This window comes from Amphibalanus amphitrite, unplaced genomic scaffold (assembly GCF_019059575.1).
Source record: "Amphibalanus amphitrite isolate SeventyFive unplaced genomic scaffold, NRLGWU_Aamphi_draft 000229F_arrow, whole genome shotgun sequence".
NCBI lineage: Eukaryota > Metazoa > Arthropoda > Thecostraca > Balanomorpha > Balanidae > Amphibalanus > Amphibalanus amphitrite.
Window position 1 is genome coordinate 113927 of NW_024881724.1, and position 23625 is coordinate 137551.

General features: G+C 47.5%; 1 protein-coding gene across 2 annotated transcripts in view; it reads right to left on the reverse strand.

The window, feature by feature from the left end:
• LOC122385734 (inositol-trisphosphate 3-kinase homolog) overlaps positions 1-23625 on the reverse strand; it is a 91443-nt gene that overhangs the window by 28501 nt on the left and 39317 nt on the right. Inside the window, exon 1 of one of the 2 annotated variants that reach the window (XM_043374195.1) lies at positions 1384-1949. The exons of the other annotated variant lie outside the window; for it this stretch is intronic. Within the exon in view, the coding sequence (XP_043230130.1) occupies positions 1384-1434 (51 nt within the window). The 5' untranslated portion in view covers positions 1435-1949. Of the gene's footprint in view, positions 1-1383; positions 1950-23625 lie in introns of those variants that run through there. 2 annotated transcript variants of the gene reach the window in all.

The window sequence follows — 23625 nt, forward strand, 5'->3', positions numbered from 1 at the left end:
TTTAAGATTTCTAGCGATCCAAATCCGAAAAAATGAGAATGCGAAGGGGTACGACACTTCATGCGTCAGCATTCAGCTGAGCTAAATCGGTAAGCCCAGAGTGACGAGATTTGAGAACGTTTGACCACACAGGTACTTCTTTCGAGGAAAAAAGTTAAATGTAGAAGTTCGTTGCAGTTCTCACCCAGACTTATGACTTATGAGATAGGTATGCTTCGCTGCAGAATCATATGTGGATAAATCAAACAACCGCATCTGTTGCGTAACATCCGTTGGCAGCCATCGATTGTTTGCGCAACTAGGGCAGATGATGATGATTGGGTTTGATGGCGTGCCCAACCTCTGAGGGTTAGGTATATGACGCCAGCCTAGGGCAGATTTTCTACGTCTATCAAAAGTAAGATTTCTTAAATAACCCAAAATTGGGCTCCGGAAAGCCTTCCAAAACAAGCACTGAATACGTTTTTGTTGCCACTTATGTAATAACCAAAACTATGTGGGCAGCGATGGCGCAAACCGAAACCCGAAACTGGCACGGCCAGCTGTCCAAGCAATTGCCAGCATCGTTGCGAGCTGCGCGTCGCAGTTGGGAAAGCTGCACGACCCAGTCCGTGAAATGCGATATTCCGGCCCGGTCGCAGAGCCGGATCTACCACCGCGGGAGGGGCACATGTGTCGCCCAGCTGGGGTCAGACCAACACGTCATCCCAGTCTGGGCCCCTGCTGGGCTGTGCACTGCCAGGAGTCAGCCCCGCCATCTGTAGATCATCGAACATCCCGGTAGCACCCACGTCGTCGCGAGCACGAGGAGAAGCGGTTGAAACTGTGTCACTCGGACTGGTGGAACGCTTCACTCTCCATTGCACATGTGTCACGCTCGTCAGCGTCGGTACGCCAAGCTTGGCTCTCCCAAACGGCAGACGTCGCAGTTGTACCATTGTTTATGTCAGAGATACTCGGTCTGGGAATGAGGACTGGACTTTGGAGTCGGGACTCTAAATAGATCACCACGTGACGATCACGCACACTCGGTCCAGGACGGGATCAAACGTCAAACTTAGTCTGCGTATGCCTAGCTCATATCATCGTTGCATCCAGCTTCGACGATGGTGATTTCACAGACATCCGAAACCGCAATCTATCCTTGGCACCAATACTCAGCCATAGCCCAAGTACATCCACCGTGCATCGTAGGTACCCAGGATTCCACCAACACTTGATCTCCCGTCCCAGTTCTCTGATGACTGCCGACTTTAGTTTAAGTCCGTCAAAGTTGAGATGACAAATTTGGTCCCATGGCCCTCCGATTGCGGAACTTTGGCTCCCCTTGTCCTGTAGAGTATAGACCTAAGTTTCCTAGTCCGCTCGCCTCTCCAGTCTCACCTTCTCGAGGAGTCGGACCATCTCGTGACGCGACTGGCAGCCGTCCCGCATCCCCGCTCTGTGGGGCGCCACGACCGCAGCACGCTCCCAGTCGGACAGCGCGGCCAGCGTGACGGAGGTCACACCGCCTCACGGCAGCGATCGATCGACCTCAGACCGTCCACTCGCGCCTCCACCGCCAATCGACCGAAGTGCCGGGTGTGGCCCGCTGTTACTCGATTCAGCGCACCGAGCTCTCAAAGAAGAACTCGCTACTGTTCACTGCGCATCCACGCGGACTCGAGCTCGTCCGGAAACTCGGCCAACACTTTCTTCCGAGACACCACGACTGCACAAGCCTTGCGCTTCTATGTCGTCGAACGCCTTTCTCTCACTACTAAAACCGTCAAGTCCAGCAACACATAAAGCTCGCCAGTCCTCACGCTCACCTCCGCTCAAGCACTTCTTCCGACAACGTAAACGAAGTCACCCTGTAGCGCACCCGTCCTCCGCGACGCTCCACCGCCGACTGGCGCCCGACCGGAGCGGCGCCGTAGTGCCGAGTAGGCGAGCGCGTCCGTCCGTCCGTCCACCCCGCCCCGCCGAGCCTGTGCGGCCGCGCCGCTCAGAGGCCGACTCTGACCGGCTCGCCAGGCCGCCGACGGACGGACGGGGCCGGGGAAGGGGAGGGTGGTGGTGGTGACTCGACCCCGCGGCGGCCGGGAAACCCTCTCGAGAACGGGAGGATGAGATAGGGAGAGATGGGGTCGCGATAGGCTCAGAGATAGGGTGGAATATGTTGAAACGGATGGAGACCATCAACAAGCAGCGGCTATGGTAGCTAGCAAGAGAGACCGGATACCGCATCAGTGAGCTTCAACATGGAAATCATACACGAGCTACATTAACATATGGTAAGCACATTGATGATGCTTTTCACAAAGTCGCGGCTGAATGCTGAGCAATAAATGCACTGCCTGAACAACAGCAATGCTGTTCGCGGTGAATATGAAGTGACAACATAAGGGTACACAAATCGCTCCCTTTTCACACCGCCGTCCCAAGGATAGCCGTAGGTGTAGGTTATCTCCTCACATGGTCAGGTGCTACATAGCGGCACACCAACAGGCCACAAATCTTCTTGTCTGACACCTCCAGCACCCGATAAGACGGCCGGCGGGTCTAGGTCACGGCGCAATCGGGATCCCACGAGCGACACGCTTGGTACCCCTCTAACGCTACGCTTGGTACTGCTAAGCAACCACCCACCGATCGCTCGTCGTGAAGTAGGCTCCTCCTTCCCATTCAGTACAAAGAGACACAGGATCATGTCACGTTTCTGTTACAGCCGGGATACACCTACACCGCGACGTCAGCTAGTCGCTGGGAGCCGCAGAACAGTGTAATAAGGCTCTTGTTGGCGATCGCTGTACCCGCGAGCACGATCACGACTTATCCCATCGGCAGCAGCGGCTGACATCTCCGCCAGTTTCCCGGGAGCTGGCAATCTCCCCTGGAGACAGAGCATCCCGCAGCGGGCCCCCACGACCTCGACTGAGACCAGCCCCCGCAGAGGTCGGCGGGCCGGAGCAGGCCAATCAGGGGAGCGCCAGACGACTAATCGGTGTTCCTCGCGGGATGACGGATCGGCCGTCACAGCGCGTGTGAACTGCGACCGGTGGTCATCGCAGCCAGGTGGCACAACAGGCAGCTAAGGGATAAAAACTAGCGCGGCGAATGAAACCTGTTTGTGCCGGCAGCAAAACATGCGACGGCCAGCCGGTCATTCAGATACGATATCACAACATCCGCTGCATTAATAATGCTACCACCAGTTGTGTTGTTTCATTCATTGGTTTACCATCGAGTTGTAATGAAGGCCGTGGAAGAGACGTTGCTGCTCAAGGCGGACACCAACCGATGTTCTCGTTTAGCCTCGTGGCAGCTCCGCGCTTTGGTAGATGGCCGTCGTTTATATGTAAACACATGCAGAGTGCAGACGATTTTAATCGTGGCACGATGTTTATCCGGCGACCCACTCGGTTTTGTTGTCAAAACATCAGAGATACCAGCGATGGTAGACACAAACACGAGCCTGCACGGTTCTAATGCTCGACCACCCAGAGGAAATCAGCAGAGCGATCTCTGATAGCATCCCAAAATCGTCTCGGACTTAGCAGCCTAACGTTGGCAGCTTTGGAGAAAGAGGGTTCATTGCAGTTGCAGCACGTCTAACATCGAGCCTTAAACAGTGGCCTGGACCGCTATATCTTCAATATTTAGACGGACTGGACTCGCTGCTTACGGCGAAACAGGTGCAATGTCGGTTATCGTCAGAGCGGTAGCAGACTGCAGCAGCTTTGCATGGTCGGCGGCGCATGAAAGCCAGCCCCGACGTTCACAACTCACGTCTCAGCCGGCAGACACGCGGGGCCCCATTGAGATGCCCTCGACGACCAGCGAGCTGAGCCATGGCGCGGCTGCCGTCGCATACCAAACCGGTGTATATTTACCGATGTCGGTAGCTCTCTGTCACTCCTGCAGTCACTCTCCGCTGATCCGCTCCAGCTGAGCTCTCGGGGACTTTTGCTCTACACCAAAGTCCGTTTTGCACCCGGAGTCGCTGCTGCATCACGCAAGTACAGGCGTCACACGGGATCGTAAATCTGTCCCGATAACGGTGTCTGCGCTGTCGGACAGAATAAGACGACATATCAGCCACCAGAAACGTCGGACAGCGCCGACATCTGTGCTCCACGCTGCGTGTGTCTCAGACGATCCCACATACTTCCGGTGCGAAGAGCAGTAGTTTTGCTGACGTCAGAACGTTCCATTCATCGGCGGACCCGAGTTGCTATACCGGAGGTGGCGCTGCAAGATGACGCATCCGGCCAGAGACGGGACACGCGCGCACTGCACATCGTGAATCAATGCCGAGTGAAGGCCGAGCAATGCGCTGGTTCGGGGTAAACGCGGACTATTGGCAACGAGTGAATGGCAGAACAAAACTCCTTATCGATAAAAAACTGCGATCAAGCAGGAAATTTCCGAGGCTAGCGACGAGTTGACGTCGAAAGCGATGATATTTGCAATCAAATGATAACCAGGTGATGCTTCAATTTGGCACAAATACCAACAGAGCCTTAAATATTGTCACGGCCGCTTGAACACAACAATAAGCATAGCAAGTAATTAGTTTATGTAAAAACGCTGATCTATTTAACGGGCGCTCTATCGAATAAAGAAAGGTCTGGAAGGGAAAGTGCACCGTCAACTGGGTGAGGTGCGGCGGCCGCATTCCATCCCGGGACATCGACAGCGGAAAGTCGAACAGAAAATAAGCCGAATTACAAGCGGAAACTGCACTGACTATTGATTGGAAAAGGTGGGTCAAACACCGAACAATCACTGGTACTCACTTATCATCTTCATCTAGGTATAGAAGACATAGTCAACGCTGACAATTCGCAATCGGTTCCATGTTTTTTTTTTCTAGAAAATAAAACCTAGGAACAGTTTAGCGATTGAGGTCACTCAAAGTTGCTTTCCACCCGCACAGATCATTAAAAACAAAACAAAAACATCTGATTTTATGCCACCATGACATACAGGCAATAGTTGAACTTCAGCTTTCGGATAACTGATGCCGGAAACGGAAAAAAAGACCTTTCCGGGGCACGCGACAAAACTACATTCAACTCAACCCACTTTCTCTCGGTGAGAGCATCCACGGATCACGAGCAAACTGCTTTCACGGGTCCGATAAACTCAGTAGGTCTTGCTCATGCACAATGGCACAGGCGAGCTAAATTCCAAACCGTTATTCATGTTATCTCCCAGTGCTGATGACGTCAAAAAAGTGTCCGTCAGAAGCGTTTCAGAGTAAATTCTCATAGGTCAGGTCGGAGGTATTTCCGTTATTAACCAAGTCACGGATTAGGCCTAAGATAAAGGAGCACGCGACAATCTTTTACAAACGTTAAACATGAAACGTCAAAAAATCGGAATGGTTGGAGGTTAAGTACCGGCCTTACCACACACCGCGTCGCAGCAAATCCCAGCGCGTTCTAAAATTATGCATTGCTCGAAATGGACTTGACCGCAAAAGACCGCTTCTTCACGGGCTTACTGCTATCAGTCGCACCTGTGGACTTTGTGAGACCACCAGCTGTGTTCTGAGGCTCTGAGCGCTCAGCTCGAGAGCACGAGCGCCGCTTCCGTAAGGACCCGGGCACCCGTTGGTCTCACCGCGAACCCAAGAGCGCCGCAGAAGGCGGAGTCTCGACCTGCTCCCACTCCAGTCCAGACCGGGCGACGGGGGGCGCTGCCGGCCGCACCTTGCGCCACAGTACACATAGGACGCGGCCGCGGTCTAATCCAGGTCAGGGCGGCCCTGCCCCCCCCCCTACCCCACCCTCGGTGGCCGGCTGACAAGTGAGGCCATGTGAGGGCCACAGAGCTCTCGAGATACACCAGGGAAGTGAGGTGATTAGAACGGGCCTCTTCATCACACTGATAAAAATTTTGACACCCCACCTCTACGACGACTCCATGTTTTAGAGTCTGAGTGCTTATATTTTTTGGTGTCCGACTCCAAAATGTATGGTCATTGACCCATCGTTTGGCGTCGGTTTCCGACGAAGCCAAAATATGGTGTCCTCCTGAGAGGGTCATGACACCCTTAAATCGGATCAGTGAGCTCTGCGAGGGTGTCCGACACCAAAACGGCAATAGTTGACGCCTTTGTTGGGGAGTTGGCTATCTTTAAAAGGGAGTCGTGCATCTTAGCAAGGGAGTAAGACACCCCTTTATGAGAGTCAAGTTAAAATGAGGTGTCTTGACTCTACGTTATTGCACTCACTTAACATGGAGTCGAGACTCCTTTTACACATTTGACTCCCTTTTACACATTTGAAGATCGCCGAGTCCATCGAAATTCGCAATCATCGCCCCACACTCAACACAATGACATCATCTTGGACGCTCATCAAGCCAGTACCATACTCAGAGCTATAGACGGTCTTGTGATCACGCCAGATAGTACATACTTAGATTTTGATTAGATCACATTATTGGACGCCTTCACTCACACATCGTCGGAACTAATTCCCTTACTCTTTCTTGCTTTTACCCATTCATCCCCAATCTTCACTTACATATTCACTTACATATCCACGATTAACACATACACAAACATAGCCCCCCCCCCCCACACACACACACACACCTACACTTACGCTCATGTACTCGAACTCACAAACACATAACAGTGACCATACTGTCTGATGTCTGATGAGGCTGATGTCGAATAGTTAGCAATGTTATACAAAGTGCTATTCTTGGTATAGGCTATGGTGACAGTATAGGCTATGGCGAATATCATGCCCCGATGTACAGGACGATGATTCGCTAAAATGACCTATCTAGGCATATAAATGTTGTTATGCAAACCGAGCTTACCTGTATCGTATTGAACTGTACCTATATATATATGTATGTATGTGCCATATGTATGTACTGTGCCACCATTTATTAGCTATTTATTACTATCTAAATCTAGATCGACGCCTATCTTGGAAGCGCATGCAAAATATCTGAGTGATTTGATTCAAAATATTGCATTTTGCCTCATGTGTGTCACATACGTCTCTCTTGTTTTATTGTGATCTTGTACCACTGAAGAAGGGCCACGCCCGAATATATATTGGTTTATTTTTTCTATTTCTGATAGAAATGAGCAACAGGTTATTCTTCATCCTTCTAATAATCTTATTAACAATGCTCAGCTCAACGTTCAAATACCTGAAATCATTTGACTCCCATAAAAGGTGCTTTACTCTCTTGCCAAAATATCTGACTCCTCATCAAAGAAGGATGACTCTCTTTTGAACGTAGGTGACTACCTTTGGAGAATAAGTGATTCCCTTTTGAAACTGTGTGACTCTCGTTTGAAAATGAGTGACTCCCTTTTTAACATGTGCGACTCGCCCTAAAAATGTGCAACTCCCTTTTCGAGAAGAACAACTCTTTTTTGGAAATGTGCGAATCCCTTTTGAGTTAGGTACGATTTTCTTTTAAGATATGTACGACGCCATATATATATAGTTTACATATAGGTATGACTCGCTTTTGAAGGTGTACGACTCCCTTTGAATGATCCCTCATGATCTACCACTCCCTTTTGAAAATTTCCATTGATGTACGGCTTTCTTTTAAAGAACTACGACTAAATACCTCGCTGAAGATATGTCTCTCTAACCAAAGTGTGACGTTTCATTACGGGAACGTTAAACTCTAACAGAAAAAGTATACTCCCTATTTAAGGTTTCAGACTCCTCTACGACTCCTTTAAACGGATGTTATATAGGTGGCGCTGCTATCGTGCTGTTACTGAAAGTTTTACTTTTTCTCATAGATGTCGCTGATTGTGACAGTCTTTTTTTGCGTCGAACTTTCCGCGTTTTGTCTGTAGGTTTGACGTTCCTCGTCTTTCTTTCATCATTTTCATCAGTTTGGCAGTTTGAGATTTAGGACTGGCCCATCACAACTTCTGTATGATGTAAGATGATTGTGTGGTAATGCTTTGACGGCTAAAACTCGGTGAAAAGATTCATGTTGCATATAATAAAGCTTAATACTTGTGCGTGGTTATACTGATTAGACTCCAAGGAGTCAAATCAAAGCTTGCAGACCGGATGTGGACATTGAAGTCATATCTAGAGATCTTCCGAGAACACTACCTTGGAATTTCTCAGGATATGATGGAAATGGAAGACATCTATACATGTCACGGTGACAACAGTGAATGGCGGCACCGTGGATTGCTGTTTCGCTGAAGAATGGTGAAACACCAAATAAGACGATTCTGCTGAAGCGCGTCGCGCGTAGGGATATTTGACACCTCTAGGAAGATAACACTCCAGAAAAGTGTCATTTGCACCTCGGTAGGGGGTAATTCAAGAGAGCTATGACTCCATTTAAGGTGATATGCCAAAAAGTCCGCCCCATAAGAGTGTCAAAATACCCTCTTTTGGGGCATCATTACCCCAAAAGAAAGAGTCCTAAGGGGAGTCGTGACTCTATTTATGGTGACATGCCAAAAAGTCCGCCCCACAGGGGTGTCAAAAAACTCTCTTTTGGGGCATCCAAACTCCGAAATCAAGAGTCCAAGTACGCCAATAAACGGCGTTCACGGACACCATATCACGGTGTTATGATGCCCCAAAAGAGAGTTTGTTTGACACCCCCGTGGGGCGGACTTTTTGGCAGAGTCACCCTACCCCCCATTTGGTGTCATTTTTTCTTTCAGTGCACGGTCAAATAGACCACATCTATAATCTAATCGACTTAGGTACAGCAGAAACTCAAGACGGAGAAGTTAAATCGTATGGGACCCACTAGTAACGGTTTGCGCTTGCCCAGTAGGTATTAGTAGCCGTCCGGACTAGGACGCACCGGACTTTGAAGACGTGCTGAAAATAATACAGGGTGTCCGGACACCCAATCCAGTCCGGACACCCAATCCGGACACCCTGGACACCTGGAAATACATAATGTATTTCCATAATAAAATAAATCTGCAATTCAAAAACAGTCCCCATTATTCCCATATTTAATATCACCGCACGTTGGTATAAGTTCTTTTTTTTGTCTTAGTGCCTAGATGATGTCATGTGGCCATAGAAACCCATTCGAAAGCCGGCGGTTTCACCCGAAAGGGTGTTAGCCGTGGCATCAGCCTCTGGCCGCGGTTATGACGTGATGCTGTGTAGGAGTGAGCTGATGCCGGAGTCTGATGGGCGGCCCGCAGACCAGTGTTGTGTGACGTGCCGGTGCGCCATAACGGGTAAACATCTCACCCGCTGAGGTCATTGCTGAGAAATAGGCATACGAGCAGCTATTTCGGTATCATATATTTAAAGAGCTGCTAATTAACTATCATCGGACTAATGCTATGTTGGCCGCAATCGTTGTAGACAATGACCATGTAAACATTACGGGCCTCATACGATTAGATATACCAGCTGTTAAAAATAAACGTATGCCGTAGATGCTGCAAGTAAAGATTTTACCAGGAAAGCTCATTACCAACTGCTTATATGTAAGCTCGACTGTAAAGGTGCTTCAAAATAGGCATATATTTTAGCACGCTTTAATATATCTTTATTGCCAGTAAGAAGATAACGTAATCATCTGGTCTCAATAGTCACCAAAGTAGCCATTTCACTTTCACTTAGTCATGGCAGGCCCTGCAATGCCCGCACTTTAGTGCCCCGGCCCGTACAGTAGGTCTATTAAAAAAGTCCCCGGCACCAGTGGGCGCTGCCTTCGCTGAGCCGAACCCCCGTCTGCCTGTCCCATATCGCGCCGGGCTCAGGTCAGATAGGGTCAGCGGGACCGCTCGGTCCGGCCCGCGGGCGGTGGACGGGCGGCCGGTAACGCTTTCCGCCAGCCAGCTGTAGAATCCAACAAACGGGACGGCCGCCGCTCAGCGCAGCGAAACCGGTGTTGAAGAATAGCAGTAGATGTTCATGGCCACAATGATTATGAGAAAGTCATTGTTAGCCCGTGCCCCACAGGAATGCCTATGCACGCCCTGTTGGAGGGAAAATGGGGATTGAGCATCATTCTTATAACTCAGCTTTGGGCATTTAAGTGGCATTCGAAGTAGCGTCAAAAGTAGCAAAAAGAAGAAATATACTTCAGCCAATTTTAGATCGGGTCAGAGCCAGAGGTCATGTCATCAGAGGTCATCGGTGGTAAAATTTTGCTTGGACTGGGTGCGTGCGCGCACCGGTGCATTGGGTTTCCAGTTTCCATGGAAAAATCAACAGACTCGGGAGCTCGCAACGCTAGCGTGGAGCCGAATTCATATCAACCGCCGCAACAATGCAGCAGCGCAGCGCAGCGTGCTGCAACGCAGGGCCGGGAAACACCGCCCAGGGCTATCCATGTGTCAGGGCAATCCAACCCACGTGATGGGCTCGGCCCCAGCGGAGCATGAGGTCCAGGACTCTCGCCCAGGCCCCCTGTCTCCCCCTAATTCCTGTCATCCTTCCCACTCTGAAATCGACCGAGCCTAACCTAACACAACAATCAGCTCGTTTACCGCTATGTCTGAATAATATTGTCAGATTTAATAAAGGCGAACGGCTTAGCACGTAAATAACAGCAACTGCCACCATCGGTATTATGAGAAAACCAATTGCTTTTCCACAAACACTTAAAAGTTTTTAGCTTAAAACTTGCTTGAAATTAATTTTACCAGCCTCGTGTTCCTCTTATAAAAAAAAACGCTTCGAATGAATCAAAAGTTGATCTATAAAGGTCATTTGAAAAATTTGGCCTATGTTCAAAGACATGACTTGACCAGAAATGGTCATGATGCATAGCAGGATATTAGATTCGTATCGTGGAACTTTACAAACACTTTAGATGATTTCATAACTTAAGCATGTCTATCAAAAATGATTATGACATGGCTCATATATAAGCTGGGTGTGTGATCATGCTTACTAGTATGTTTAACGCAACTGATAATGTGCTGTTGGTCAAAATTTCTATATTTAATTTATTCTCCCGGATTTCATATTTCTATTAATGACACCTTGACGATGTCGAGAAAAAAAACGCTTAGGAGATTTAACAGCCTGAGATACGTTCAGTATAAGGAAGGGTCAAGGGTGCTAGATCCCTTCCGTCCTCGCTATCCTCAGGAAAAAACAATCCACATCGCCCCTAGTCTTCATGTTTCCCTCTCTGGACTGGAGGTCACCCCACCAGCCAACCTGTAGTTGATGTCGGATCCATTCCAGGACACATAATCCTCTTCGGGTGACCGTTTGGGAGACGGCTGGACCGTCCCGACAGGGCAATCGTCCCACGGGAACAGTCTCGCTTCCGCAGATCACTGTCGCTGGCTCGCACAACCCAATTACTACACCAGCGCATAGTTATGTCATAGCTCTGCAAGGGCCTTTTCAGACCGAAAAAGATGGCTCCCAACAAAACAAACAATTTTCTCATTCAGTATTGTATCTCATCAAGCACCACGTGTTTTCATAGTGTTTATTAAGCGTTCCGTCCAAAAAAGCGCAGTTCAATTTTCTCCCATTGACTTGAGCGATCACAAAATTGACCCGGCCTTACTGTCAACAATGTCAAACTTGCAAAGTAAACGTTTCAAATACATATAGTGTTGCCCATTGAAATCGCTGAAAGTTCTAAAGCGATCGGTTAGTCGGTGTATTTAGATATGATGAGCACAGGAACTTTCCTTGAGGTAAGGTCACTTGACGTGACCTGGTGTTATGACCTTGAATTGAAAGACTTGGGCGGGCAAAATGGGTTATTTGAAATCTGAAAATGCTAGATTTTAACAATAATTGCAAACACTATCCCGGCCAAAAAATAGTGAGTGAGAAGGGAACGATCCCCCAACCCCATGTTTAGCTCCTATAATTGAGCTAGCTGCTAGAGCCTCGCGGAAAAAACGAGCGCTTGCTTCGTTACGTGACGCAGCGACTGGTACCCCATTTTCAAATATCAGTGACCTCTTAGGGCAGGTCAAGGGCCCCAAGGCATTCGATCGGTTTTTGGTAAATAACTTCGCAAAAATGGTCGCATTATCGTCATTTCGATACAATCGTGTTTTCTGTTCTCAGACGCGTCGATTTATATGCTTTTTTGTGTAGGTGAAGCAATTTAGAATGTTTACCTGAGGTCAATGTCATGTTAGGGCAACACAGGTCACGAAGCTTTTGAAAGGAGGACATGTTGCATAACATTTGATTCGGCAAGTCTTGCAAAGTCCAAAGATGGCTGTCCCGACTGGCTAGCTCACTTTGATCGGGAGTTATTGACGAACCACTCCTATCACCCTAGTGACGTCATAAATGACGTCAAACAAGGTGAACAATGCAAAAGTGAAGCATTAGACCTTGCCAAGATTGTATGAAGTCACGATTTGAAGTGCTTGAGGTGTAATTTTAGATCATTTCCGACGCCAAATTAACAGTTTCCATATTTCTCCATTATCCCGCGCCCCGCTGGGCTATTCAGCCATACGCGCCCTGCTGGGGGGGGGGGCAGATTCTGCCCCCCCCTGTCTAACTTCCGAACCGATGGTCGTAGAAAGACGGGGAAAACGGCAATCGAAAGCTCTCAACAAGGCGGATCTTAAGAGTCCGAATTTTTTTGCTTAAGTAGGTCAGAGGTCAGGTCAAGGTCAGGTCAAGGGTACAAAATGCAAGTTTCTACAGTATCGGCCTTGCACCGTAGTTGCCGAAGAATGGACTGAGACTGATTGCCCAAAACGTGTTCTTAGACTACCAAGACAATATCCGTTGCACACAATGTCATTCAAAGGTCAAGGTCAAGGTCAGGTCAGGTCAGGTCAGGTCACCAAAAACAAAATATAGAAAAGGGCATGTGCGACACATGTTTTATGGGTCATTTTACTCATGGAATTCAATAGGCACACTCAATAAGTGATATGGACCACCTCTGGATGAATTTCAGGTCGAGGTCAGGTCAAGGTCAGGTCAAGGTCAGGTCAAGTGAGGTCAAATTTTGAAGTTGGTTGTTAAGGCCTAAAAAGGTGTCTATCCGATGCAGTTTTTCACGGTGAATCGAATGGTGCTATTTTCATTTCCGTACGAGGTCTAGAACTTCCAAAAAAATCATTTTTAAAAATTTTTGTGTGTCGTGACGTCATAAAATTTTGAATAACTCCCACATTTTTGAACCGATTCTTCTAAAAATTGGTATGTAGGTGCACATAGACCACTTCTTTGACATATATTCCGGTTTTTTCGATAAACTCAAAATTTTGGATTTTATAAATATTTTCCCGAAAAAGTCAGTTTTTTGGAAAAATTTTGGCCAAAATCCAAAAAGTTCAAAAAACCGAGATAGCCATTTGATAGACAAAGTAGAATCACGTATAACTTTTTTTGTTACGTCTTGATTCCTTTAAAAATGAAGAAGTTAGCGGCGTTTGAAATTTTGCCGTTTTTTAGGCGAAAATGGCGAACATGACGTCACTAAAACGTCAATTTCTCAAAAATTTTCCGACGGATTTCGCTCAAATTTTCAGGGAACGTGTCAAATTGATGTATGATAAGGTACTGAAAGTTTTACGTCGCTGGCTTAACGCGTTTAGAAGTTATTGGCGAAAAACGGGAGGGGGGGGCAGATTCTGCCCCCCCCCCCAGCGGGGCGCGGGTTATGCTTGACACTAAGTGCATTGCGGGTTTGCATCATTTTATAACCGACAACCGTGCAGAGGTTTACTTAACCCTCGCCGGACCTATTGGTTTTTTACATACGCGCCGGCCGAGGGGGGGGGGGGTGGTTACGACCCCCCTCGCCGTTTCGCCCCAGGTAGAGCTAGCGCGTCGCGGAAAAAACGAGCGTGTGCGCCGCTACGAGACGCAGAGATTGGTACCCGATTTTAAGGTCCTAGGTCAACCGGTGACCTCTGAGGTCAGGTCAAGTGCCCCAAGGTACGGTTCAGTTTTTGGTGAATAACGTCGCAAAAAACGGCCGCGGAGCCGCAATTTTGGCAGCATCGTGTTCGCCTTGCTCAGGCGCGTCGAATGATATACTTTTTGTCCGGGTCAGGTCAACTTGGGGTGTTGACCTTAGGTCAAGGTCAGGTCAGCACCCCCAGGTCACGAAGTTGGTCGAAAGAGGTCATGTTACATATCATTCGATTTGGCAGGTCTTCCTGAGTCCATTGGTGGCTTTCCCGACTCGCTAGCTCAATTTGATCCGGAGTTATTGACGAAAAACTAATATGACCTTGATGACGTCATAAATGACGTCACGCAAGGTCAAAATTGCAAAAGTGACGCATCTAACCTTGCAAGGAGTGCATCAAATCACGATTATGTGTGCTTGAGGTAGTTGGAGATCGTTCCCAGCGCCAGAATAGCAGTTTTCATTTTTCCCCATTGACTTATACCTAATGGTGAGGTCGCGAAAATGACCTGACCTCATATGACCTTTAGGAAAAATCCGAGATATACAAGTTGTGAGACTCATAATGGATACTAGATCCTGCAAGTTTCATTTCCCTGTGACACCTCCTCTGGCAGTGAGGGCGTTGCGAAGTTGCGACATCGGAAGACCGTGCAGAGGCTCACTTATGACGCTATAGGTCAGTGACCTGACCTGACCCAAAATGCGGTTGGTGTCAAAAGATCCGGCTTGAATCAAAGGTTAGGTATGCCAAGTTTCAGCTTTCTATCCCCAGCGTGTTCGGAGCTATCGCGAAAAAAACTATTGGGGGCGGCACCCCCCTCGGCCGGCGAGGGTTAAGACGCCATGGTTAACACGCGCACTGCAGGGGGGGGGTTGTTTTCAACCCCCTTGTGGTTTTTCGCTAATCGCGAGAAAATGGCGGCGCGTAGCGCCGCCAAATTTTGCATACCTGTTCTCCCAACTTTTGCACACCTTGAGTAAGAATTTTGACCCCAGGTGACCTTAGGTCAGGTCACCAGGTCAGGTCAAGTGACCCTACCTCGAAACGTCAATTTCGAAGTTTGCAATCCTACCAAGCCCACAGTTGTTGAGATATGATCTTGAAACCCACAGGAAATAGTAAAGTCATCACGAGCTACAACTTGTATATCTCGGAATTTTTATATCGATGACCTAAGGTCAGGTCATTTTTGCGACCGGCCCATTATAAATCAATGGGAGAAATTTCAACTTACTCTGAATGCCATCCTATGACTTCAATACGCTCAGGATAATAGTATTACAGGTCCCTGTTGGTGATTTCACCGAAACATATCACTTATGACCTTTGGAAGGTGATCTCCAGGTCATCTTAGGTCACCTGAGGTCACCAGCGGTTTTTCTTCAATAACTTGAGATTGAATAGAGATAGAGACTCCGTTCGACGTTTATCGTGTTTTTCTCGTCAATGCGGATCGAATGATATGCAACATGACCTATTTCGGTCAGGTCATGACCTTGACCTGAGGTCAAATTTTCAACTTGACCTTTCGAGGTCATATTATATATCATTCGATGCGCCCTGACGAGCTAAGAACGATGGCGTTCGAATCGATCCTCTGTCTTGTGTGCAAGACAAGTTATTCAAGAAAAACTACCGCGAAATTCCTGTTGTGAAAATCGTAACATTTTGTCTTCGGTGACCTCTGGTGACCTCGTTTTTGACCTGACCCAAAAATGATCTTTGTATTTCTTGTAGATCTCATCTCAACCTATCCAACGCCGTTTACCGCTTGTCGCTACGTTGCGCCGTTTTCGAGATCTCAGGGGGGGTTGTTTTCAACCCCCCCCCCCCCCCTGCAGTTCGTGTTCGGCTCAGACCCGCTGCAGTGCGCGTGTGTGACCAGTGACCTGAAAACGTGGTTGATTTCAAATGATCCGGCGTGAATCAAATGCAAGGCATGTGAAATGTCAGCCTTATATCATCAATGTGCTTTGAGCTACCGCAAAAAAAAAATACATGGTGGCGGCATTCACCCCTTCTTCTCGGCCGCCGAGGGTTAAACCTCGCTTCGAATTATTGCAGATAATGATGCGACCGAAAACAAAGCATTTATCTGTGTCTAACTAGAACGGCCGCTGACTTGTTGGACAAGATCCCCAATCTTGATTTGCTAGATGGGAATAAAATGCTGGGTATGTGATACATATATACCCCTCGATTTGCTCTCGCGCTATGTCTATTTTAATCATTACTGTCGCTTTTTTATCCGAGATGATGTCGCCGCTAAACGGGTTGTTTTGTTTGCTTGCTTGCGTTGAATGGTCATTACGGATTATTGAAGGGTTATGATAAAATAGGAATGGGGCGAGGGAGGATATGCACTGCGTCTGCGGGTGTTTAATTTAGATCACAAAGGCATCATTTCCGGCATAGTGCAGAGTCACTATCTTCCCCCTCCTCTGCACTGCGGCATCTCTGCGCCCCTCACACGGCGTCCTCACTCCACGGCCGGCCGCCGCCAACTGACCCACTCGCCGGGCGCCGCGACCTGACCCGTGTCGCTGCCGCGGCCTGCGCAATAGAGTCGGGGCTGGAATCCGGGGGTTCGGCCGGCCGGCCGCCTCTGGAGCGGGGGACTTTTTTTGTAGACCTACTGTACATATCACTAATCATAAACACATTCTCCTCTCTCAGCTACCCTTTTATAAACAGCGCACGTGACCGCTGAGCGGTGACGCGTGGGGGCGGACCGGCCTCAGCCGGCGCTCACCGGTGTGGTTCGACTGAGCCAGCCGCCAATATTTGCATGGTTATACATGAATAAACCATGAATGACGGGTCAGACACCGTGTAGCCATTCACAATACACAGGCAGAGTCGGGATTTCCGTAGTTTTGGGAGAACAAAGTGGCGAGTGATAGCTGATGAGTGATGAATGATGAAGGGCTGGGATGGGATATTCTTAGGAAAGGCAGCTGGCGCAGTAGTACATCGCACGCCGTCGCATATCCTGTATTTTAGACAAATCTTCCGTTTCTTTGAGTCGTTTGCATTGCCACTGCCAACACCATTGATGAGTATCAAATAATTGTATATGCTTAGCAAATGAATGATATCAGTAGTCAGTACCGATTATATAGATGATAAAAGACGCTGTATCTCAGAGCAACCCTTAGTTATTATTAGTTATGCCTGCTTTAACCCGCGCCCCGCTGGGCTATTCAGCCATACGCGCCCTGCTGGGGGGGGGGGCAGATTCTGCCCCCCCCCCCTGTCTAACTTCCGAACCGATGGTCGTAGAAAGACGGGGAAAACGGCAATCGAAAGCTCTCAACAAGGCGGATCTAAAGAGCCCAAATTTTTTTGCTTAAGTAGGTCAGACGTCAGGTCAAGGTCAGGTCAAGGGTACAAAATGTAGGTTTCTACAGTATCGGCCTTGCACCGTAGTTGCCGGAGAATGGACTGAGACTGATTGCCCAAAACGTGTTCGTAGACTACCAAGACAATGTTCGTTGCATACAATGTCATTCAAAGGTCAAGGTCAAGGTCAGGTCAGGTCAGGTCACCAAAAACAAAATGTAGAAAAGGGCATGTGCGACACATGTTTTATGGGTCATTTTATTCATAGAATTCAATAGGCACACTCAATAGGTGATATGGACCACATCTGGATGAATTTCAGGTCGAGGTCAGGTCAAGGTCAGGTCAAATTTTGAAGTTGGCTGTTAAGGCCTAAAAGGGTGTCTATCTGATGCAGTTTTTCACGGCGAATCGAATGGTGCTATTTTTGTTTCCGTACGAGGTCTAGAACTTCCGAAAAATTCATTTTTCAAAATTGTTGTGTGTCGTGACGTCATGAAATTTTTTATAACTCCCACATTTTTGAACCGATTCTTCTAAAAATTGGTATGTAGGTGCACATAGACCACATCTCTGACATATATTCCGGTTTTTTCGATACACTCAAAATTATTTTTGAGTTAATAATTATTTTCCCAAAAAAGTCAGTTTTTTGAAGAAAAAAAATTTGGGCCAAAATCCAAGATTTTCAAAAAACCGAGATAGCCATTTGATAGACAAAGTAGAATCACGTATAACCTTTTTTTGTTACGTCTTGATTCCTTTAAAAATGAAGATGTTAGCGGCGTTTGAAATTTCGCCGTTTTTGAGGCGAAAATGGCGAACATGACGTCACAAAAACGTCACTTTCTCAAAAAATTTCCGACGGATTTCGCTCAAATTTTCAGGGAACGTGTCAAATTGATGTATGATAAGGTACTGAAAGTTTGACGTCGATGGCGTAACGCGTTTAGAAGTTATTGGCGAAAAACGGGAGGGGGCAGATTCTGCCCCCCCCCCCCAGCGGGGCGCGGGTTAATTATGCGCGAGCGCATCACACGTTGGATGCACGTAAACACACATTTGCAGATCGACTCGACTGGCACAAACCCATCGCTGCATTGTTCCCTAGCACATGTATGGATGGGCCGATAGCAACAAGGGTGACACGGGGTGACCGAGTACAGAACCATCACAACAGCCCGGCCCGGGTGCACGGTGTCGGATTTCCCACTGTTCCGGATCGTGTTTCATTGGCCATATTACACTGTCATTTGACACCACTCTCCTTGAACAATTTTTTTTTTCAGCACCGACCACCGACCAACCGACCAGAGATCCTCACTGAGCCCCGGTGGCATTCCCAGAGGTGCCATTTTCGCGATAGAACACGTCAGAGCCGCTCACCGAAACACATCTACGCCGTCTCTCCATCTGTTCGATACCAGCGCTCGTGTTGCCAACCGAGCTCACCACAGGCAGGGAATGCATGCAAGTATGACATGATCACTGCAGGAATGCATGATCACAGAAAGCGAACTAGTCGATACAGCGCCAGGGACGATATCCGCGCACGATGAAGTGCCAGGACGAAGCCAAGAATAGTGCGTGGAACACCTTCAAGGAACAGTCCAGGACGGACTAGATGAATAATGAAGTTTACCGGAATGGAAAACATACTCGATCTTCTCTATCTGCACCGGGTGGGTCAATGTTGATATAGGCTTTAAATGCTGCCGCCGGAACGCAGCCATTATCACACCACACACGTAACGTGCACGGATGCGGCACTTCGTCGGCACCAAGACAGGAAAACGCAGACGTGAGCACCTCTTGGAATGTGTACACCGTCGGCCCCTCCCCTCCACACGTCCTCCTGGGGGGGGGGGGGGGGGCGCCGTCGGCAGCGGCAGCATTCGGCACGCCTCGGCAACTGCACATTACGCGGGCACACAATACACAGAGACAGTTGTTTTCCCCGTACGCAGCTACGCGGATCGAGCAGGAAAAGCCTGCCGGGCCGAAATGGCGAAACAGCCAAACCTTATTCCGCGAAAAGCCGAGAGCTGTCCGTAAAGGCTAAGCTGCGGGGATTGCTTCAGCGTCGAGTGGAGATAAATGCAATAGCGAGAACACTGGAAATAGTGAGGCTCGTAAGCATTAGTCCCTTGGACGCATGTTGGTGTTAATTTAGATTCTAATAATGTGTTGCATTCCGTTTATGAAGCTTGATAGGAGGGATTACAGCTGACGGGAAAGACATGGAAGCAAGCTCGAAAAGCTCAGAAACGGACAGCACAATTTCTCCGACACGGAGATGGAAATGGCGGCGAGTCGAATTGCAGGGGGATTTCGACGTGTTTCCCCTAATTAAGATCACCGCTAGTTTGCAAGATTTCACAAAACAAAACCTGTTAATAACAAAGAATGCATTCTTTTGAAAGAATTCGCTGAACAGTTATACATCATTAAGATAAAACAGCACTTGTTTTATGGCAGAGTGCTCCGGACCAAAGCAGCCGAGTTGATGTTGGGCTATTCCAGATAGAAGCCCCGCAAACACCTCCGGAGAAGAGGGCATGCCCAATCCAAGCTCGGCTAACACCCCACCGGCCAGGCCTGGAGGGTCCGAGGGTCGACAACTGCCCTATCAGGATACCAGGCAGCGGGATAACTGCGAAATAGGTGGAAGTGAGGAGATGTTGACGGCTACCAAGAAGTGATGTACACTGTCTGGAGGAATTTGATGGCACTTAAATTATAGCAGATGTGCCTGAAATTATGGCAAGGTCAGCGGTTAATAACGTACATAGACATAATCACAAGGTAACAGCTGACCTCAACCCTCCTGCCTGGGCCGACGGAAAATGCACCTCCTAGGCTCTTTCGCGAAACGTTCACAAATCAAATTATTTGTACACAGGAGACATTGCTGCTGGTCTGGTGCATAAGGCATATCCCACTCCCCAATTTGAGACTGAGGTTACCAGTTTAGTGACGGGCTGAATAACTGATGTGAAAATCTGTACCAAAGTAAAAATATCCCGGAGTAATTCTCTTCCCGCAGTAAAACTTTTCTACCAATTTGCGACGTACCGCATCAAACAAAATAATTCAAAACCAAAATGCCTGAGACACTGTATGGTTGCGAATCCCACGCCAACTTTTACCTTGTGTAAGCGAGGCATCGAACCGCATATAGGTAGAAGAAATTCCCAATGCGTTGCATCAGCAATGCACCGTGACTAAGCACATATAAATGCAGCCCATTATGGACGACACGTTTTATAATTAGAACGGGAAATGTCTATTCGCAACGCGTCCTGGAAATGCTTGATCATAACATGTGTTCATTCAAATATAGCTCCCAAACACGTCCCGTTACAAATATAAATAAATGTCGCAAATTTATCACGCTTACGTTAGTCCAGCTAGGTAAGAATGCCTTTGCACGGCTCGTGAACACAATACCTATCAGGCAGCCACTCTGATGGCTGTTATTCTAATTGATTGACTCCGATTCCCGAACTGGCCCCTCGGACTCAGAGCATCCCTCTGTCCTCTTCTCACGTCCCATTGATCTATAAGATATGGTCCCTCGCCCTCTCTCGTAGTCCATTTCGCTCTCTCCGTTCCCCTCGCCTCTGACCTGGCTGCGCTCCTTCCCGTCCCTGTCCCGTCGCTCTGACCTGAATGCACCCCTCGGCTGTCCCCTTCCCTCTGACGTGGCTGCGCTCGCTCCTGGCCCTGCTCTCTGCCAGGTCCCCGGCTCGCCGGCGCAGCACCAGCCGCGCTGTCCTGCCGGTCCGCCGCCCCCGCGTGAGCTGCACACACACGCCGCGCAGCCGCATGGCGCCGAGCACGGTACATAGAATACTAGGTAACACCGGTTTGTCCGCTCAACACAGGGCCAATGGTCACCACTTTCTTCAGCTGACGTCTGTGACCTTGAGCTGACCTAGGATGATAAACAGCTGACAATTTAGGCCATTTGGAGCTCACTTGACAGCTGAAGAGCGTGATTTAAAATATAAATATTTGTCAGGCACTGACAAAAGATATTATTCACCAGTCATTTTTTAAGCACATTCTGTCATAAATTAGTTGACTCCCTCTGGTCTTCCACACGGCAGAAAATGCAAGTGCAAATTCTGCCGTCTTGAAGTGAGCCAAACGCTTATGATACACATGATCGTTTCTCTCAAATCACAACGGAAACTGCGAGAAAACAAGAGAGAGTCGGACTCTACAAATGAATGAATTTGGAAGAAAAATAGCTGTATTTTTTCCTGTGGAAATGTTGACTTTGAAAACATTGGCCATCAACTTTAAAATTGCCCCCAAATATGAAAATGTGTGAATTGACAAAACAGGCAATCTTGCTGTTTTTGCCCAAGTTTGTTCATGATTGAGAGAGATTCGATGCGAAAATGCACTGATATATACTTTTGAAAGCGAGGTCTCGATCAGTGTATTAATTTTGATTTTTAACTTAACGCTAGTCCCACTTTTCCCCCCAAGAAAATATATTTGTCAATTTTTCAATAATCATATTATGCGTCATTGCTTTAAAAATAAAGAGAGTCGGACCGTAATTCTTTCAAAATGACTGATCGTGCTCAATATCTATCGGAATATATCAACAGATTGGCCAGACTCATTGGCTAAATATGTTTAAATTGCATTTTTCTTACTTTCTGCAGAATTTCCTGCAAAATTTTACTGTAGTTTAAGCTGCGTTTCCTGCAGATTGTGTTCACAGACCAATGGGAGACAAGTATTTCTTCATCAACAGGTTATTTCGCCATCAATTGGTCTAGCTGGTGTTTTTCGTATGCGCAGCTTATGTCACAGCTGCCGGCTGCGTAAGAACACGTTCGCTTTAAATCATTATGGGTGTTTCTTTTCGGAATATCAAAGGTCAATGTTGATGTGTTTCATAAGCCCTAATCCAACAAGAAGAATAAGAAGTGTTTCATAAGATTTGTGGTGGCTGGATTATCGTCATTAACTAATTACTTGATATCAGATTTTAATGGGGAGTGGTGTGATTCCCGCACGACTGTTGACTTTCATTGTAATTGCCTGAGCTGAGCTGGTTCCTGGGCCGCCTCAGATAGCAGGATGGTGTGTCAAGTATCAACTTGACAGGAAGGTGGGTACCCAGACACTGAAATTTCTGTGTAATTTGCGCCAAAAATTAGGTACCTATTTGTGCAAAAATTAAACCCTTTTTATATAAAGCACATGTGCACATCTACCGATCAAGGCTATATCAAGGCTATGGCGTCTGCCGCCATGCGCCGAATTCGGCGCATGCGAAGTTACCTACGCCGGACATGCGCTGAAATTTTCGGCGCAATCCCGCCACTATGCCGGACATATAAGGCATAACGTGTATTATTTCCAGTCTGGTACAAAACAAAAATCAAACCTTACCTAACCCCATGTTGCATGTTCATATGAACTGTAGATCAGATATTTTTTTGAAAAAATACCCATCTTTCATCCTTTCAGCATACCTACAACCTACTAAACAGCCTTGGTATCAACCTAGCATTCATACTTTATCTGCACATACATATTGATATATGTGGTATGTTTTGTTCAGTAGGTTATATGTAGTAGGTCAGCCGTCAGGTGCCTTCATGCTATCATTTGTCATGCTTTGATTTCAGATGGTGTCTTGTGGGCTTTATAGTGGGCTTTGTGGCCCTCGTGCAAGAGTTAAGTGTTGATGCACATAATGCAATGTGTTTTTTCCATGGGCGCAGGAACCTCACGTAAAGTTTTGGGGGGGGGGGCAGAGAACTTCAATGTCACTTTGTGGGAACCGTAATACCCCTATGAACAAATTCTTTGCAGTTTCGTGCTCATCTCACCTTGCCGAACCATTTCTTGCTCTTAGTTTTGAATTTAAATGAAAAATAAATATTTTACTTTAAAAATTAGCATAGCTGAAAAGTGGGGGCATGTCCCCCCCTCCGCTCCTACGCCTATGGTTTTTCTTAATGGTACAAATCATCCACATTCATATGTGAAGGGTAGGTAGCTACCTACAGAACCAAATCAATGCCTCAATTGCTCATTGTTTTCGTACAATAAGTCCCTCCTCTGCCAATCGCACTAAAGTATCTACTGTCACAATGCAGTGTGCGTCATGATTTCTCAACTCTATGCTTACAATATATTTCCATTTGTCAATCACATATTGTTTTTTTTTTACAGGCTTTCCGGTTATGACTGAGGCCGGCATCTCACCTGTCCTGGCTACAGACTTGTAAACGACTCTGAGTTGATTCGTGAATCGACTCAGAATCAAACCATTTTTCGATGAGTCGTGAGTTGATTCGAATCACTTCATCGAGGAACTTGATGAGTCATGAGTTGATTCGAATCGATTAAATTTAGCATCATGAGTCATTTGATGAATCGATTCAAAATTTCCGACTCAA